We start from the raw sequence: 15,277 nt of genomic DNA on the forward strand, positions 1-15,277 counted from the left end.
CCCCTCTCCTCACCACAGACAGGGGTGGCTCCAGCCAGGCCCATGGCATGTGGAAAGCTGCTCCAGCGCCCACCAGTTAACGAATTGGAGACGGAGAGTTTTACCAATTAACCATTCACATCCCTAGTTTCAGGTGAGAATGTGTCCTAATCAAATGCTAGGTTAAGGGGATGGGACCCCACTATTAATCCTTCCTTTCTCAAGGCAATGCAAGAGGAAGTTTGTCCCCAGGATTTGGTGGCTGTCCGCTCAAATCCAAACCTACTGGAAGGAGCTCTACAATCTCAGTGTGCAGGGTTGGGTTAGCAGAGTGGTTCCTGTTTGAACATCAGTGAGAGAGTTGAAAAGTGATTGTGTAGACACTGCATATTATGGTTCAGTGGTTAAATTCAGCAGGCCTGTATCAGTGACTACTTGCAAGGAACCCTCAGGGAGACTATCTAGACTGGGTTGGAAGACTAGAAATGTCCTATCAAATACAGTATGGGTGAAGCCAGTAGGGTTCACTAAAAATGTAAATTGCTCTAGAAACCTATAGAGTTTAAATAGAAAATCATATGACTGGACTTAGAATGATTCTGTAGAATTCTGTTATGGGATTTAATTCTGTTGGGTGATTTTTTTTTAAATTGAAATTCTTCCTGTAGATACTTCTCTTTCTGTTAAACTTGATAGGACTTTTGTGTAAGGAGTGGTGTGAGCAAGACACGAGAAGTAATTCTTCCGCTCTAGTGTGCACTGATTAGGCCTCAATTGGAGTATTGTGTCCAGTTCTGGGCACCACATTTCAAGAAAGATGTGGAGAAATTGGAGGGGGTCCAGAGAAGAGCAACAAAAATGATTAAAGGTCTAGAAAACATGACCTATGAGGGAAGTCTGAAATAATTGTGTTTGTTTAGTTTGGAAAAGAGAAGATTGAGAGGGAACACAATAGAAGCTTTCCAGTACCTAAAAGGCTGTCACAAAGAGGAAGGGGAAAAATTATTCTCCTTAACCTCTTTATGATAGGACAAGAAGCAATGGGCTTAAATTGCAGCAAGGGAGGTTTAGGCTGGACATTAGGAAAAAATTCCTAACTGCAGGGTGGTTAAACACTGGAATAAGTTGCCTAGTGAATTTGTGCAATCTCCATCATGGGAGATATTTAAGAACAGGTTAGACAAACATCGATCAGGGATGATCTAGAATGGATGGTGCTTGGTTTTGCCTGAAGGCAGGGGACTGGATTTGATGATCGGGGTCCCCTCCAGTTCTAGTATTCCGTGATTCTGTTTTTGTGCCTTCAACTGTGTGGGACTTGGGCATGTCTGAGAACTCAATCAGCGTGCCAGTGTGCGACTGTGAAATTAAATATTTAAAAGTGCTTAAATTTGTGGCCTCTGTAAATGGGAAGATAGTAAAGCTCATACTCTGTGTTGAAACTGATTTGCCATGTGAGCATCAAATAGTTTTATACCAAACCCAGTATGGGCCACTTAATCAACAGCTCTTTCATTTCCACAAGCTTTGTTAACAGAACAAAACAGATTTCATTGGTCCCAAGAACCCTCTTGAATGGTACAGTAGCAGGAGGATCGTAGGTAGTAAACCATTCCACAGCGATGCACTTATCTGGAGAGAGATGTGCACACACTGTGCAAGATAGCAGGTTAAAATTCCTCAAGGAATCCATTTTGAAGCACTTGGAAGAGGGGGAAGTGATAAGGAATAGTCAACGTGGACTCACGAAGGGCAAGTCGTGCCTGACCAATCTGATTAGCTTCTATGATGAGGTAACTGGCTCTGTGGACATGGGAAAGTCAGTGGATGTGATATACCTTGACTTTAGCAAAGGTTTTGATACTGTCTCCCACAATATTCTTGACAGCAAGTTAAGGGAGTATGGATTGGATAAATGGACTGTAAGATGGATAGAAAGCTGGCTAGACTGTCGATCACTACCCGTTGGGCCCAACGGCTTGATGTCAGGTTGACGGTCGGTTTCTAGCAGAGTGCCCCAAGGATCAGTTCTTGGACCAGTTTTGTTCAACATCTTTATTAATGACCTGGCTGAGGGGATGGATTACACCCTCAGGAAGTTTGCTGATGACACAAAGCTAGGGGGAAAAGGTAGATACGCTGGAGGGCAGTGATAGGGCCCAGAGTGACCTGGACAGATTAGAGGATTGGGCCAAAAGAAATCTGATAAGGTTCAACAAGGAAAAGTACAGAGTCCTGCACTTGGGATGGAAGAATCCCAAGCATTGTTACAGGCTGGGGACTGAATGGCTATGTAGCAGTTCTGCAGAAAAAGACCTGCGGATTACAGTGGATGAGAAGCTGGATATGAGTCAACAGTGTGTCCTTGTAGCCAAGAAATCTAATGGCATATTAGGGTGCATTAGGAGGAGCATTGCCAGCAGATCCAGAGAAGTGATTATTCCCCTTTATTCGGCTCTGGTGAGGCCACATCTGGAATACTACGTCCAGTTCTGGGCCTCCCACTATAGAAAGGATGTGGACGCATTGGAGAGGGCCCTGTGGAGGGAGACCAAAATGATTAGGGGGCTAGAGCGAATGACCTATGAAGAGAGACTGAGGGATTTGGGTTTGTTTAGTCTGCAGAAGAGAAGAGTGAAGAGGGATTTGATAGCAGGCTTCAGCTTCCTGAAGGGAGATTCCAAAGAGGCTGTTCACAGTAGTGACGTATGGCAGAACAAGGAGCAGTGGTCTCAGGTTACAGTGGGGGAGTTCTAGGTTGGATATTAGGAAAAACTATTTTACTAGGAGGGCGGTGAAGCACTGGAATGGGTTACCTAGGGAGGTGGTGGAATCTCCATCCCTAGAGGTGTTTAAGTCTCGGCTTGACAAAGCCTTGTCTGGGTTGATTTAGTTGGGATTGGTCCTGCCTTGGGCAGGGAGCTGGACTTGATGACCTCCTGAAGTCTCTTCCAGCTCTATTCTGTGAAAATTACTATCCCATTACTTGTTCAAGAGCTTTCTAAAATGTTTCCACATGGAGAATCCCAGCTGCTTTCTTCCTCAATGCCTGGGCAGTGGCTGCCAACCATGCTTTTCAGTGCAGCAAAACTGGCTAATTAGATGTGGGCAAATGCTATGTTAGGGCTGTGCAAGGAGAATTTATGACTGTTTGGATAGAGCTGGTCTGCAGTTGATTAGAGGCCAATAATCACTACTGCATTGCTTTGGTTTGCACAATAGTAGGCACTGATGGAGCAGTAGAAAACTGTTAGATGGAGTAGAACAACCCTCCTAAAGTGCTGTTGAAGCATAGTCAAGTGGACAAAACACTGGACTGGGACCCAGAAAAACAGGGGTTTTATCACCCTGTGCCAGTTATCTCCTGTGACCTTGGGCAAATCATTTCACTTAATGCCTATGCTTTCCCTCCAAATTGTCTGTGTAGATTGCAAACCTTCAGAGCAGGTTTTATGGTTTGCAGAAGCATGGCTGTGGTCTCTATGCCCAAAGAAGTTATAAATGTTAGGTTAACAGAAGCAGATCTCTGGGACATAGTGACAGTTTTGTTTCTGGATTTAGAATCTAAGTGTCATCTCTATTCATTTTAAGATACCTTTTCCTAAGGTTTACAGAGCATTTCTGAAATGGATACCCCGTGCAATGACTACACAAAGGGCAGCTCTGCTGAACCAGGTGATGGCAGTGTTACTCCATAGGCTCCTCAGATTTGCTTTAAATGGCAATTTATTTAGATAAGGTTATTGTCAAGGCAGGGATTTCAATAAAGTACTACACTTCTTGTCTACCGGTAAGATATGGAACCAAAACACTGTAGAGACATAAACACAATCCTCTCAAAAGCTTTGAGGCAAATGATATTTTTGTCCATTGTGTGGATTGGGGGGGGGGGGGAAGCATAGAAAGATTGTGACTTGGCCAAGTTGATGGTAGGGCCAAGCCCAGACTTCTGGTTGCCTGACTCCCGCTATTGAGCTTTGACACCAAGATTAGTTGCTTTCTCGTCTCTCTGCAGTGGAGTGTGGTGTGCTGACCAAGTTTAATTGTACACCTACTGTCTAGACATTGCTAAGTGCTAGGTTCCAATGAATATCACTGTTCTAGTAAATCATCCTGCATGAATTTTTAAATGCGGCAGTATTCAGCTTTTAAGCTACTCATACTTGGATTCCTCCCTTTTCTGTGTGAATTTAGTGGCATTAGAGGTCTGTTGATCTCCCTCTTTAACCATAGAGGACTCCACCACCAAGCTTTGCAAGCAGAGTTTACTTTTTAATTTTGGATTCCGATTGTAGCTTGACACTCTGCTGTTCAGATGCTTCCTAGGCTGCTGTGACCTTCAACCACACACTGGATAAGAAACCTTAGAAACTGCCTAATGCTTTGAAAGCAGCTTCCCTGCCCCAGAATCCATGTAGCCACATCCAATTCATTAAGCCAAGATGCAGAATTGAAATTGATTTTGCTTCTTGGACAAAATAGTCAATAATGTAATGTTGAGGAGGTGGTGTAAGTTTCAGATGAACCTGATGTTAGAGGTATTTTACCACAGGAGTCTGAACCCACCCCTGCATAATGGATAAAATTAATGGTAGAAATCAATTCACAAAAGAATTGTAAAATGGCAGTGAGGATTGACATACACGAAAGCAGTGTGTAGGTGATTAGAACACGTTGGAGAAGATGCTATATGTTCATGGCACTTTTTTTTTTAAAGGAATTATTGGGGTGAGGGGAGAAACAGTAGACTTTTTTTTTTCTGCTGCGTTGTTTAGTTTGGTACTTGCTAATTGAGCTGGATGCTGGTCAATAATCCTCTGGTAACTCTGTGTGGATGCTGTGCTGCCTCTGTAATATCATGCCAATGTATATTTTTACTTAATAGAAATGTAAACAGGAAGCTAAAAAAATTCAGTTTGTATTTTTTTGTGGTATTTTTTATTTTATTTTAGTAAAATGTTGAAAGTTGGAAAGTTTGGAAACCACATTAATTCTCTTTCTGTTCTCACTATAGTATAGCTGGTGAGTATGAATGAAAAAAATCAGATGCACGTGCCCTGGAATGCTTTAATGAGAACTCCCAGAGGCTTTCCTATCCTGTAAATCTGTGATGGGCATCCTAGGCTAGTGAGTAGGCCGCATGAGTGGCCCTCCTCCATCTCAGTGGATTGCAAGACAGTCTCTGGGATAGGGTATTTTGCTAACTGCATACTTAAAATGTGCTGGATGTGCTGATTGAACAGTGTTTTGGTTGGATGCAGAGAGCGTGCATGGCTCTCATAGTGTATGTTGTGTGCAATCAACACACAAGGAGTCTATTACATGTCCATGCTTTATGTGTGTGTCACGTTAGTAATACCAATAGGAAAAAAACCTACACAGATGGCAACCAGTGGAATCTGGCAACCCTGCACATGGACAAGAGTAAACAAAATGTCTCTTGGGCTACACATAGAACCTCGATGTGTCCCAGGTGGCCTGCCACTGCTGTAGATTTTAAATCATGTTACACCATGCTTAACTGCCATAGGACTCTGCTTCAGAGGTATGAGAGACATGCACTATTAGGGAAATGGCACCTTTTCAATAGACGTGATCCTGCTCCACGTGTAGCTACTTGTTTCTCCAGTGGAGATAAATTCTGTGTGGCGGACACACTTCTGCAGTCTTTCCCATCTCTAAAGTGCAGCCTCTTATTAGTTGGCATACGTGACAGAGATAGGGTTGCCTACTTTCTAATCGCACAAAACCAAACACCCTTGCTCCACCCTTTCTTCAAGGCCCTGCCCCTGCTCTCTCCATTCCCTCCCTCTGTCGCTTGCTCTTCCCTACCCTTACTCATTTTCAGTGCGGTAGGGCAGGAGGTTGGGGTGTGGGCTCTGTGGTGCAGGAGTGAGCTCAGAGCTAGGGCAGGGGGGTTGGGGAGAGGACTCGGGGTTGGGGTACCTCATGTGTTGCATCACTCTGGGAGGGGGGTCTGAAATGGGACAGAGGGAGAGGGGTTCAGGAGGGCATGAAGGGAACAGGCTCTGACTGGGTGGCACCTTCTTCAGGTGACATCTGGAAGTGACCAGCATGCACAGCTCATAGGTGGAGGGGCTCGGGGCTGTGTGTGCTGCCATAGCTCCACTGTGCTGCTGACTGAACTTGTAGTGGCCCAACCAACAGCGCTGATCAGAGCTGCCAGGATCCCTTTTCAACCAGGTGTTCTGGTTGAAAACTGGATGCCTGGCAACAATGGACAATGAGGGGATGGTGCAAGTTAACTGCATGGTTATCATGAGATAATTCAGTAACAGGCACACACATTCAGTGTAATTGCTATTGCAGCGATTTTATACGTCATAACATGGTAATTTGTTTATTTAGCTATATTCAGGCTGCAGAATAAACTGGGCAAAGTGGTAACACCTGCTTCCTGTGGGCGTAATACTTGAATACCCTGATTGAAGGCCCTCTGAAAAATCAGATTGTATATTTATGGAGTAAAGTTAACACTCCCAGTTTGCTTCTGGGAGTGAAACCCAAGAGAAATTCCATTTTAGTGGAAAATAAACAGTATTAGTGTGAGTTAATGATAACATTAAAATATATCTAGCCCCAAACACTGAAGGGAAAAGATGAGTGTATTTCAGGTGGAAAACACAGCTCTCTTAAGTATTCATTTTCATGAGTTAGTTTCAACATTATCAACTAAAGCCAGGTGCCCAGCTACCAATGCAGAGGAAAAAGTTTGTTGTTTGAGCACAGCAATTCAGTTCAATATTAATACTTTTTTTTTTTTAAGGTATCTACACTCCGGAGCCGCTTTCCAATTTCTGGTGGGCTCTGTTGTCCACTGGGCTGATGTTTGTCTATCATTTTAGCATCTTACAGATTCTGGGACTGGTAAGTGACTGCTCATAAAGTAAACATTTGGGACAAAATTTCAATGTGTTTAGGGGCAAATGAGTGTCTAATAGACTGAGGCAATGAGGTGCTTGAATTGGGCAATTGATGCTAATATCTACTGATCATCAGTAGGGGTGTTACTATCATTTAATTGATTAACCGCTTAAGCATAGTGTTTAATTGGTTAACCGGTTGAATGGGGGACCAGCCAGGCTGGAGCGGTCGTCCTGCCTGCCACAGCTGGACAGAGCAGCCCCTGCCTGCACACCCTTCGGGACCACTACCGTCAAGGGCCACTCCAGGCTGGCCCAAGCAGTCCCTGTCCGCAGCCGGAGCAGCCCCCTGCCTGCGGCGGGTGGGCAACTGCTTCAGACCCTCCTGGCCTCCCCTCCCACCCCGATTAACTGTTAAGGTGATGCTTACTGGTCAACCTTTTACATCCCTAATTACCATGCACAAGTAGTTGCGTATACATTAAGTGCATAATTGACCATGTGCTGAAAATAGGTGACTGAGAATTGCTATCCTATTAACTTGATTCCTTGGATTTTTAGGGGAATTAGGAAACCCCCGTTTCGGGTGTCTGTCAATATTACACAAGATAAGGGATTTATAAACCTGTCATTGTCCCTGTCTCCAGGTCACGGAAGTGAATCTGAACAACATGTTATGCCCAGCCATCTCTGATCCTTTCTATGGGCCCTGGTATCGAATCTGGGCATCTGGACATCAGACTATCATGACTATGGCTCATGGAAAACTTGTAATATTGTTTTACAGTGCAGTCCCCATCTTTAAATACAGTATGGATTTGCTTAGACTCCCAGCTAAGAAAATAGACTGAAATTTCTCCCTAGGAATAGCATTTACAGGAAGCAGAGGAACCTGGCAAATGAAAAGACTGTGTGTTAGTGTGTCATGTCTCCTTCCCTTCCTCCCCTTCCGAATGTTTCTTGCCTCAAAAGAGCTCTAAAAGAGAGTGAGAATTCTCTTTTCACTGCCCATAGCCAATGGCAAAATTAGTGGCCTTATTCTGGGAGACATTGATGTTTCTTTATTATGTATTTTTTTATGCACATTACAATGGAACCTTGCTATCCCACACTATATAGTTATCCCAGAAAATGGCAGGCTCTCTGCATTCCAGCAAAGAATTTGGTAGCAGAGTCTCCTTATCCAGACTGCATTATTGTTCACTATGCTTCAGTACATTTGCCAATTACGTTATGAAGTATAAGAAAAGGCTGAATTATAAGTGTCGTCCAGATGGAACCAAGCATGGTTTCTAATGCATCATCCTAGCTTAACTTGCATTATTTGAAGCATGTAAGTTGGTAAGTGAAACACCATGTTGTGGGTCTCCCAGTCATTGGTATGAATTGGTGAGGTTCTATTGAACTACTTTAAGCTGGTTGAAGATAATGGGGACCAATAAGAATAATTAAAAAATTTATTTTTTAAATTGGACTTTTTTTTTTCTCAACTTCCATGAATTTTCATGTATGGTTACAGCCCAGCATATCTAACAACTTTGAGGATGTTTTGACTTGAATGTGTAAAAAGTATCAGGTTGAAATAATTGTTTTAAAATATCAAGTAGAGTGTAAATTGTGATGGGTGAAGCTTCCCCTTGTCCTTCAAGTTGCCCCTGAACAGAGAAAAACATGAATTAAAAGGATATTGTCAACCAAGTTTAGACTGAGGAAGCAAATTACAAAACCCCAAATGAGAAGTTTTAAATTTCATTTCATGCTTTTAAAAAAATGTCTACCCTACATTCTGCATTGAACAGCATTATTTCATTATGTAGGGAAACAAAGAGAAACTGCTCTTCTGGTTTCACTCTGTAAGGGTCTACACACCATCTATGCAGCGATTTAAATCGGTGCAACTCTAGTCTGGAGGTAATTCTACCAGAGAGCTTGTTTCATTTATTACAGTAAACTTCTGATAATACAGCACCTTTAGGACCCAGGGGGTGCTGGATTATCAGATATGCCGGACTATTGGAAAGGGGGGCTATGAGGGGTTTGGGGTTGAGTGGGGGGGATGCACCCCTTGGCGCTGCGAGACAACCCGGCAGCACCCCAGCTGCTCTGCCCCAGACTTCCCCAAGTCAGCTGCTGCTGAAACTGACCAGCGGTTGACTCCGGGAAGCCCAGGGCAGAGCAGCAGTGCCGAGGGGCGGTACACCCCAGCTGCTCTGCCCCTGGCTACCCCGAGTCACCCACTGGTCGGTTTCAGCAGCTGCTGAATCGGAGATGCCGGGGGCAGAGCAGCTCCAATTGTCCGGCTGCCCAGAGCACTTGCGGGTTCCAGATGGTGCCGGACTATCAGGAGTGCCAGACCATTGGATGCTGGACCACTGGAGTTTTACTGTAGTATCACAAACTGTACTGCTAGAAGCACCTTTTTACAGGTATAAATTCCTCCATAGGAAGGGACTGCACTGGTTTAACTTATATTTATTTAAGTTTATTGCAAAAACTGCATGCAGAAATGAGAGAGAACCAGTACAGCCAGGGAAAAACAAATGCAGTGTGCTCATTCATTTTGTTCAGTAGTAAGATGTTATATGGGCAAGTGGAAAGGGGGAAAATCTTGACAGTATCCCTTTAATTTTTGAAACCTGAGTTCATGCGGGTTGTATTTCAGAGCTGCATCACAGAAATTTGCTTCAAAAAGTGATTTTTAGATTGATTGTTTGCATTGCCATACCTGTAATAGTACACAGAGCCACTGTACCTCTCCTTCAGCTGAGTCGCCCTGCGATCGTGGCCTGAAGTTAAGACACAGCCATTTATACCTCAGAAAATAGCTCATTGTCTAGGAAAATTATCAGTTACAAACATGTTTTTTTGTTTTGGATTTTTTTTTTTTTTTTTTTTTTTTTTACAAAGGCAGATTTTGATAGGGGAGAGGAATCACAAATGGAATCACTCCATTTAATTAAATATATTATCTTTACAACTGCAGGAGAATCCTGTCAATCTGAATTCTAATTAGTAAATCCTTTTCTAGACACACTGTGTCTGGTGGTATGTATTAAATATTGTGAATAACCTATGCTGCCATAATGTGATAAAAAGGCAGATTTACTGAATTGCACAGTTGTGATCAATTTAAATTTTTGTTACCAACAAAATGTATGTTCCTGCTCCCTATCTTCTGTCTCCAATAGGAGTTTGCCTTTGAGAACCCTGATACTCGAATATCTGTTTACAGTGTGGCTCTCAGACCCTGATCCTGCAAGCACTTATGCACATGTTTAACATTGCTCATCAGAACAGCTTCACTGCTACTTCTGTAGGTAAATAAGTACATCTTGCTGAAGCATTCTCAGGAGTGGGGGGAAGTACCAGTGTTAACAAAGGCCTGATCCTCCAAAGGTAGAGTACTCAAGTACTATTGAAGTAAGTGGGACTGCAAGACATGATATCCTGGCCCCAGTGAAACCAATGGATTTTTTTTGGCCATTTGATTTCTGTGGGCCAAGATTTCATCAAGGGGACTCAGCATGTTGCAGGGTCAGGCCCTAATGTACGTATTGATAAGTGCCCCCTACTTGAATCTATACGAGCTCATAGGAAGAGCTGAGTTAAATCATACAAAACTTCCTCCCGTTCTCTTTGTATCAAGTTTATTTTGGTTTATTTATCTAGCAGTCCATTAGCAAAGTACCCTATGCCAGACACCCTGACTGTCACTACAATGAAGTGTATTTAGAAAAAGGGACCATTGGTGTATAGGGACGCCCAGACTTTCAACACTGCACTACTGCTTGGATTTAAGATTTTTTTTTTTTAATTCTTACTTTTCTCATCCTTTATTTTTAATTGCTGCGACTGACTAATTGACAGCTACATTCAGAATACCAGCAGTCTTTTCAGTTTAAAAGCTGCTTATTATTTTTGAAAACACAGCATTTCATGCATGCAGCTGTGTGCTTCAGGGCATTCTAATAAGAACTCAGTTAAGGCCACCAGTAGCCTCCTATGATCAAATATTGAGGCTAGTAAGGCATTTCAGAAGTGTAGCTCAAGGTGTGCTACCTCCATGGTATTTACCTGAAGTGCTGAATTAGTAGCTCTTTTGGCTGGTTTAAATATCAATAGCAGGATGGCTATTTTGAGCCAATTTAGTTGAAGTAGGGGAACCCCATAAAGCAGTAAGTCTTTTCCTAGTATCTTGACACTCATTTCTCAGCTGATCTCTTCTAATAGAAAGTCTGCAAGGTGCAGAAGATAAGTAGAGATTATTCTGCTCCTAAGATGTTGGTTTGGATGATAGTGGGCTACTCAGAAGCAGGACAACTTATTCATGTGTCCCAATTGGAGGGCTGCATTACTTCTACAGAGGAAGTCCTCCCCCTCCCCCCCCCCCCCATTGAACATGTGGGTTTTACAGGCACTTAATAGAGATGAGGATCCTTGGTTGGTTTCTGTTTGTGCTGGATATGAAAAGGTGAAGCCAGGTGACCAGGAAGCGTGAAAAGAGGAGGCAAGCACAAGGTGAGAGACCAGACAGGTCAGTGTGGAAGGGATTAGTTTGACTCTCACCATCTGAGCTGCCTCACACAGATCACTTTTGTCTTCCGCTAGTTCACTGCTACCAAGGAAAAATCACTCATGGTGCTGAAAGCGAATAGATCTCATGTTGAGAAGGTTATTTTCCATAGTATTCAGAACTCCAGTGACAGGAAAGCAGTTTGTGGTCTTTGATATGATTGTTTCTTCCATTTTTAAGCAGTTCACTTGTCAGTTGGGAGCTTGAATAAAGTAGCTTACTTTACAGTATAGGAAGGAGGGAGGGAAAAGCCTAGAAAAGGAACGAGAGACTCATAGAAATGTAGAACTAGAAGGAATGTCTATAGGTCATCCAGTCCTCTGCTGAGACACGGCTTAGTATTATCTAGACGATCCCTGACTGATGTGACTGGCTAGTCATGTCAATGGAATCAATCCCATACTAAGCCTAACTTTATCAAGTGCATCCTTATTTTGAGATTGTCTCCATCTCAAAACTTTGTGTATGTTGAAGGTAAAATTGTGTCTTTTTAAAGCTAGCTCCATTTATTTAGTGACCTGGTGCTCTGACCAATAGGAGTTGACCTTTCTGAGCACACCAAACTCTGACCTTTTCTCCTCCCTATTCTACAGGAGGTGCTATTAGTAGCTACAATTAAATTGTTTACTGATCACACAGTTTGTTTATGCTCAGGCTGGTAACTCTTCTGCCCCTCCCTCCCCACCTAATGTTGGGCAGCAGCCAGCGTATGGTAATATATTTTGGTGCCAAGGCTTTCAGTTGTCCCAATCATAGCTAGTGCTGTTTTTCACAGGTCCAGACACACCCTTAGTGGTGATTTTACCATTAATCTGTTTTTGTCCATCTGCCACTTAACCACATTGGACTTCAAACACCAAAGATGAATTAGCATCTTGTTAATTTCCACCCTGTGAGAGAAACTGCACTTAGTCATGTTCATAAATATATGTATCTCTGTTAATGGAAGTAAGGCCATAGCCCCAAAATACACTCCTAGACCTGATATTAGTTTGACGTCTTAGTGCTTGACAGATGCTGCTTGTAGGCAGAGTGCTTGGCTGGAGCTGGGAGATGAGCAGCCATTCAGTTGTGCACTTTAAGGTTTGAGTACCTCAGTGTAGATGTATTTTACCCTCTGTCTGTACCTCAATCAGGGTTTTGATATTTCTGTATATTTGATAATTGAATGTTTTGTAAAACCTAAGTGTCTTTCCCTTTCAGAAACGGTTATTTGCAGTTGCTTAAGTACTTGATTCTGTCCCAAGTCTTGTCTATAAATCACAAGCATTGGTTTCTCAGCCAGTTGTAGCTATAAAAGCAGGGGGGGGGAAGATGTGCAGTTTTTCTTATGGCAGTCATTTCCGGTTGCATTTGTTGTTTTACTAGGTGAACTTTTTTACAATTATGTTAAAAGCAGGGAGATAAAGTTACACTGCATAATACAGATGTGACATTTGGAATGCTAGTCATCCTAGTTTTAATAAGTTCAAAAATTCAAAGGGCCATCTGGTATTAGCCTGTAAGCAGAAATGCTGCAGGTATGTTTGTAAAGGCAAAGACAATTGTGTTTTTTTGTGACTGACTCTGGTTACAGTGACAAGATTCATAACAAACCTGTCAATTCTTTTGTACTCAAAGTGACATTGCTGTAAATCTGTTTTTTCTGCTTAATGTTTAGTTAAAACCAAGCTGTTTTTAGAATGGCGCTCTCTTTTGGAGGGTCAGTTTTATACCTTTTTTTATTTGTGCATTTATTCTGAGCCCTAGTTCTCTTGCTGCAGCAGGTAAGGTGGTGAGTGCGCTCATAGTACTGTGGACAGCCATGCTTTGCCCAGAAGCTGGAATTGATACATGCACTTCCCTGAGGCACAAAGCTGTCTAACTTGTGGTTCTAGTTACCCAGCCCTTGGTTCCAGCCATCATATTATCCAGGCACAGATTGGAACTACAGGGACCAGGACCTGCGTGGGCACTCAGCTGCCACCTCTGCTGTTAGTTCAAAGAGATTTGTAAAAGTGTTTTAAATTTTGTAACCTTTTTAATGTGCTAAAACTTGGTTATCAAGTAACATTTGCAAAGAAGAGGTATATTTGTGTACTTGGTTTTTTGTATTTTGGTTTGGTTTTGTTGGTCCCTAATGGAAATCCTGCTCATTGGGCAAATAGTTGTTAAATCTTTAATTAAAGGAATAAATACCGTCTACTGTGTGGGGGAGCAGTTTTGTCATCATTTTAGTTACACCCCTGATTACAACCAGTTGTAGCCAAGAAATTTGAACATCTTCCATATCATCCCTTCTTACATTTAGAACACAAAGGAGAGAGATGAAGCCACATACATATCTTCCTCTCTATTCACTGTTTAAACTTCCCCTGCCAAGTGGTAGGTAGATGGTAATGTATGTGTTCAATGAAGGAAATGCTTTTTAAAACTTTGTATGTCTCATTAACTACACTCTGCGGATTTCAGTTTCTTCTCTGCCAAAATGGTAGAATATTCTTCCTAATTTTCTGTTCTGTCACTCCAATATTTCACTGTAGTCACAGAAGAATTACAAGGTAGGGAACACAATTGTGCACAGGTTAACATAAAACAATTTTTGAACATTTTGTTTTTTCAATATTTGCACACTTATGTCTGTTGCTCAGCTTTGTTAGGGCTTATCCCTTCACTGTTTAGTTAGTCATTACAGATGATAGAGTCCTAATTAGTAGGTTTTTATTCTAAAAATTCCCTACACTTCAGACCAGCAGTAGTTTGATTGCAAAAGCTGCTTAGCATCTAAACATCAATCCCATGAACAGCATCATTGTGACAGGTTACTATAACTTCCAACCAGGGTTCATGGAAAAGGAAGTGACCAATCAAGCACATATATATTAAATAGTACATAGAGGCTATCCATTCAAGAAGCAGAATTAATTCTGTTTTGGGATGACCAGTCACAAAGTGTGTGGGAAGACAAACTACTGGTGCTAATAACTTGAATGCATAGCTCAAGCCAATAAACTAGATGTGAATGAGAAGCAAACTAGTTTACAAAGCTGAAATAACTCAGGCAAGAGACTGAAATGTATTAAATATTTTCCTACTTATGTTAAGAAATAAAAACTGCTAGGAGTTGGGGAAAGGATTATTAAACTACTATAAGGTATATTTCAGACTGTAGATTAATCCTTCATAGAAACAGTGTTTAATAAACTTCCTGCTTGATATTTCACAATTTTGAAAATGCTGTAGCAATTTCAAGTGTAAAATGAACATATCTAACTTTTTCTTCCCTGAAGTTGGCACCTGATGTTCTGTGAACTGGGTTATTTCATTTCCCAAGTGCTGAAATTGTTTTAAAACTCTCTAGCTTTACCATATACAACCAACAGGCAGAGCTGTTCACAGCACTGTAACCTCACTGAAGTACCCTAACACAGACAAACTATATATTCTGATTAAACATAAAATATTAGTACTTCCTTGCAAAAAGTGGAAATGAAAACTTGTGGCAAAGTCAGCTCCCACTCTGAGGGAAGGAATGTTCCATGGGGCGGAAGGAAGAATGGAGCATTCCTCTCCAACTGGAATTTGACACTTTGGATGGGGTTTCATGGAGCTCATATAAAAAGTTACAGAATATGTAAGTTTTACTTTCCTGCCATGAGGGCACTTAGCTACTTCCCAAGTGTAGTGCTCATAGTGCACCAAGGTAAAATGAAAAAAAATGGGGAGAAATCTTAAATGATCAAAAAAGTTGAATCCCACAGTATACAGAGTACAGCAAAGGGAACAGTCGTCCAGGTATTAGTGTAGATGTCTAGTCCAATAGCTTGTCTTTACAAACTCACCCATTGACTTTTGGCACTAT

General features: G+C 42.0%; 1 protein-coding gene across 6 annotated transcripts in view; it reads left to right on the plus strand.

The window, feature by feature from the left end:
- The window catches only part of TMEM164 (transmembrane protein 164), a 93,470-nt gene extending 79,845 nt beyond the window's left edge, over nucleotides 1-13,625 (plus strand). For all 6 annotated transcript variants that reach the window (XM_089781847.1, XM_075940926.2, XM_075940925.2 and 3 more), the window contains 2 exons: nucleotides 6,767-6,867; nucleotides 7,511-13,625. In XM_089781847.1, the coding sequence (XP_089637973.1) occupies nucleotides 6,767-6,867; nucleotides 7,511-7,714 (305 nt within the window). In that variant the 3' untranslated portion in view covers nucleotides 7,715-13,625. The remainder of the gene's footprint in view (nucleotides 1-6,766; nucleotides 6,868-7,510) is intronic.
- Nucleotides 13,626-15,277: the final 1,652 nt, after the last annotated feature.

The sequence above is a fragment of the Pelodiscus sinensis genome, chromosome 13 (assembly GCF_052426305.1).
Source record: "Pelodiscus sinensis isolate ZL-2025 chromosome 13, ASM5242630v1, whole genome shotgun sequence".
NCBI classification, from domain to species: domain Eukaryota; kingdom Metazoa; phylum Chordata; order Testudines; family Trionychidae; genus Pelodiscus; species Pelodiscus sinensis.